Here is a 4,988-nt window from a genome sequence, read left to right as displayed (position 1 = left end):
GACTTGAACAACAAGAGGATTGGAAACAAAAAAAATACAATTAGTCCTTGTAACACTAATACATACAAACATGTAATAAATTGTCAATGTAGATTTGGTCAGTGTTTTAATAATCTCTATAAAATATGTATTGATAAATTAAAAGGACTAGGAATTAGGCCTATCTACCCATTCCATACACCTCGGTCGTCAGTAGTTACAACAAAAAGTCGTAACCCCCCTATTTCTACAATGTACCTTCTTAAAATGTGATTTTAAACCTAACCTTAAAATGAACCACACTGCTAAACGATTTGACCCACAACTCTAACCTTAATTTAAGATCCAAAAGCACATTTTTGTTTTTATGAATTTTTACAATATAGCAAAGTTTGGCGCGACATCTGGTAAAGTGAAGCATTTTGCTTTCATTTAGAGACAACACAACCCTATTGTCCCATCTGGACTGGTCACCTGATGTTGAATTTAATGCCAACCATCTCAGTTTCCTCGCTCGTATTAAATTTAACTTTATTCTACATACATTTTTATACCTTTAACTAGGCAAGTCAGTTAAGAACAAATTGTTATTTTCAATGATGGCCTAGGAACAGTTAACTGCCTTGTTCAGGGGCGGAATGACAGAGTTTGTACCTTATCAGCTCAGGGATTTGATCTTGCAACCTTTCGGTTGTTAGTCCAACGTTCTAACTACTAGGCTATGCTGCCAACACAAAAATTGGCATCAGTTTAGCATAAAAAAAGTTTCCAATTCAAGAGAGGCCCAACATGAACAAATGTATTCATTCGAACATTGAAATCAAGGATACACACCTGGACAAAACAAGATAATCTTTCAGCTGTTTATTGATTTGTTTAAATTACTTATAGGTAATGCTCATAGTATTATAAGTTCAGTCATTCATTCATTCGGGGGTGAGCAGCTGAAGGTAATTGCATTACTGTCTCTAGACACAATCCCATCTTGCCACATGGAAACAGGACATTCTTCTGGCAGTAGTGTACTAAAATATTTTGGTATTCTTTCCATGAAGTTGACCACAAACAGATTACAAAAGTATAAAGAAGCATTGGGTTGTCATCGTTCCATTTTTAGCACACTGGATATAGAGGTGTCATGCTGTGCAATGTCTCATCCAATAATTTGACATACTCCAAATGTCATGGAATTAAAAAAGGGAACTATAACTCAGTACAAAATGTCCTCCTAGTGTCAGAAATAGATTTTTTTTTAAACATAGTAATTAATAACATACAACTGATCATTCACTCAGTCACAATCACATCTATACCAGCCACCTGTAGCCTGTTCAGGATCTTTACTGGCTTTCCACAACTTGATTTTCCATTCCTCGTCCTACCATATTTTTGGCACAAGTAACAGACTTGTCTAAAGCCACCAGTCTAGTATGGTATGACCAGGAAACAGAAAAGGCCCCGCTAAAAAATATAACAAATTAAAACTGGGTTATGCCATTATCGGTAAATGTATATATAAAGTGACTAATGAAAATACTGTGCGTTAGATCTGGCCAAATGGATTGAGCCATTGTCGCAAACCAACAAATTGCACTACGGTGTGGTTTGGCAAAAACGAAAGGCAGATAAAAGCATTGGGTAGGCCTACACTTATTATTAGATTACTGTCAACGACAGGTTTGGGAGGAAAATCATAAGGCACAGGTTAAAAAGAGAGCGAGAAGAATTTTCTAAACATGTAAACCATTGCATGAGCAAAATTCATGTGGTATAATGAATGAATGCGCCGGTGTTCATTCTTCAATGGTCCCCGTTTCAAAACATCCGGTGAAATGGAATGAAATGCATTTTCTCAACTATGTATATGTACCGATTTATATTATGTGTCAGAGACACTCAATTCAGTAACAATCAGGGGTCATCCTTTCTTTTGTGAATATAACAATGGTAGAACACAACAACGATAGAGAAAGTGATAAGTGATCGTAGTTTCTGATTGGAAAAAAAACTACAACAAAAAAGACAGTAAATACAAAGATTTTCCTTAAAACACAAAAAAAACACACAAAAAAACATCCAAAATGTACCATAGACTCATAAAAATGTAGTGACAGACAGTCATAGGACAACACATCATATTCCCACTGGCCCACAAGACCTAAAAATACCAGGAAAGTGCTGCTTTTAGAAAATCAACCAGCTCCACAGACTGCCCCAAGGGTTTGGAATTTTAAGGACACGCTCTCTGGCATTAAAATCAAGGTATTTCGGGGTGAAACAATCCTGCGAAGTGACAAGTGCCCTTTCTAATAATGGCTAACAGCTGGGCTGTGAGGTGAGGGGGAGGGTGGGGCGCCTCAATGGCTCTGAAGCCACTCCACCCTCAGTTCAGCCACCTCTTTTCCGTACCAGTCGTGAAGTTTGGAGAAGCACCCAGTCCCGGGGGAGACAGGACTCTCAAGAGATGCACCCCTCCTGCGCGGAGGGACGGGCGGAGGCCTGAACCCATCGCCCCCTCCATTCCCATTTCCCTCCCACGGCACACCAGAGTGGGGGCCCTCACCAAACCCATTGACCAGAGGCTTGCTCCAGGCCACCCCATTCTCTTTAGAGGTGCCTGACGGGAGCTGCACCTCCTCCTGAAGGCTGCGAGCATGAGCCGAACCCTGTGCGAGCGCTGCACCTGTAACCTGGGTAGAGGGCACGTGGGAAGTGCTGAATGATGCTCCTGATTTAGAGCGTGCCACCCCCCCAGCCTTCTTGGAGGACTTGGGCCTGCCCTGCAGCCCAGCAGCCCCCTCCTGGATTTCTTCCAGCTGCCTCTCCAACTCCCGCACCACCAGCCGCATGTAGTCGAAGCTGGCTCGCGACAGAGCCTTAACCCACGACTCCATGGCCGCCTGGTTCTCCGCCGCCATCTTGTAGACACGCGCCTTGGCGCAGTCAAACTTGATGGCAAAGGCGAACTCCTCAGCTGACTCGCAGAGCTCTACGGTGCAGCCCTCCAACACGATGACGCCGATGGGTTCCCGGCTCTCACGCTCCTCAAAGTAGAACAGCATGTTGCCCTTCAGGATCAACCAACGCCGGTGGTAGGCTGTGTTTCGCTCCCCCTTCTTGAAGAGGAAGCCTGTCTTGTCTGGCGGCGAGTCGCAGGTGGCATAGTGAGCCACACTACGTTCATTCAGCTTCATCACGCCTTCTCCACAGGGATGTTCTTAAAAAAAATAAAAAAAATAAATCACAATAAAGCATTTGAGTACTTGTCCAGCTCATCAATAAAATGAATTAACTATTTGTTTAGGTATACACACCTCTCACAACACAGGTCAGAGGCATCTAGGATTAGACTACTGTAAACAAATTAAACAGCTCACAAGTCCTATACCTGCTCATTTGTAGTTTACAAGTACTGTAGCTTGCAAACAAAGACAGGGGTCATGCAAGAGGTCACTAACGATCTCTGCTAGCTAGAGCAACTTAGCCTAATGCAGAGTCTCTCAAACACTGTCCTGGGGACCCCAAGGGGTGCATGTATCGGTTTTTGCCCAGGCCAGCAGTCTGGAGAGCTCGTCAACTTCAACAAAAAATATATATAAAAAAATCCCGAGGACCGAGTTTGGGAAACGCTGGCGTATTGGCACCGATGTTATATGATTGAACAGATGAAAGTGAGTGATCTGCCATATATATTTAACCTTTCCAGATAAGTCTAATCAGTGATAAAAAATGTTATGTATCACAACAGGGTAGTGGTGCAAAAAAAGTGTTTTACATTTAACAGCATTTTCAGTCAATAGCGCCGAAGACTGGATGTAGACTAGGGATATACTCACAGATCGCTCTCATATCCAGTTGGTGAACCCTTTACCGCAGGCCTGTCTGATCTCACAACAGCATCGCAGGTCAGAATTCACCATCCCCTTTCCCTCCACTGGAGCTAGAAAAACACCGCAAATCTTACACTGTAATTTGGAAAACAAAAAGGACAGTCTCACACCACAGGAAAAAAAAACGGCCTTTAAGTACCAACACATGAATGTTTCAGGAATAACGTTAGCCAGCTTTACTTTCAATGGCTTAGATTTGACACGTCACCAGCACAAGGATGCAACGTTACCAATAACTCCCCTTGAAAACAGTACTAGCTAGCCAATCCAACTACTGAAAGAAAGCTAACGTTAGCTAGCAAACACACACCTAACTTGATGCCCCTAGCTAACTGGCTAAATGTTTTTGGTCCAGACAGTGAAAATTATCCAACGTCAGCAAATACAGTTTCCTCGCCTTAAAACGGGATACTTAATACTATGTCTGACATTTAAATATATAACATTATATATATATACATACAATTGTCCCATTTCCACAAGTGTTTTTTTCTCATACCTTGCAGTGTTGTTTTAGCTCTTTTCACCTTTTTCTTCTTAGCCTTTCATTCCTTTTTCCCCTATTCAGTCACGTGTTCTTTCGACACAGCATCACCCTAACCAGCAGAAGGCACACGTGCTGTCCCTCGCTCCGTGCGGGAGGTTCTTCTTTTAGTTTTATTGGCAAATCACAACCAACTGACATGTGCATACACTGCCACCTACTGTACTGGAGTGTAAGGCTGGTCACGACCGAAAGTTGAAGTCGGAGGTTTACAAACACTGAGGTGGGAGACAATATAACTCGTTTTTCAACCACTCCACACATTTCTTGTTAACAATCTATACTTATAGGACTATATAGTCGGTTAGGACATCTACTTTGTGCATGACACAAGTCATTTTTCCAACAATTGTTTCCAGACAGATTATTTATCACAATTCCAGTGGGTCAGAAGTTTACATACACTAAATTGACTGTGCCGACAAACAGCTTGGAAAAATCCAGAAAATTATGTCATGGCTTTAGAAGCTTCGGATGGGCTAATTGACGTAATTTAAGTCAATTGGAGGTGTACCTGTGGATGTATTTCAAGGCCTACCTTCAAACTCAGTGCCCCTTTGCTTGACAAGTGGGAA

General features: G+C 42.2%; 1 protein-coding gene across 2 annotated transcripts; it reads right to left on the bottom strand.

Moving 5' to 3' along the window:
• Positions 1-828: 828 nt before the first annotated feature.
• On the bottom strand, positions 829-4,503 carry pheta1 (PH domain containing endocytic trafficking adaptor 1). 2 transcript variants are annotated; one of them, XM_064942144.1, is made up of 3 exons: positions 4,369-4,503; positions 3,816-3,944; positions 829-3,196 (listed from the first exon to the last, which is right to left on the bottom strand). In XM_064942144.1, exon 3 carries the CDS (start codon positions 3,171-3,173, stop codon positions 2,337-2,339), a length of 837 nt encoding a protein of 278 aa, XP_064798216.1. In that variant the 5' UTR covers positions 3,174-3,196; positions 3,816-3,944; positions 4,369-4,503; the 3' UTR covers positions 829-2,336. The 2 variants fall into 2 exon arrangements, with proteins under 2 accessions (XP_064798216.1, XP_064798130.1); XM_064942058.1 differs by having other exon boundaries at positions 3,816-3,919.
• Between the last annotated feature and the right edge of the window lie 485 nt (positions 4,504-4,988).

Source organism: Oncorhynchus masou, chromosome 1 (genome assembly GCF_036934945.1).
Source record: "Oncorhynchus masou masou isolate Uvic2021 chromosome 1, UVic_Omas_1.1, whole genome shotgun sequence".
NCBI classification, from domain to species: Eukaryota; Metazoa; Chordata; class Actinopteri; order Salmoniformes; family Salmonidae; genus Oncorhynchus; species Oncorhynchus masou.
This window is presented reverse-complemented; position numbering and strand designations above follow the sequence as displayed.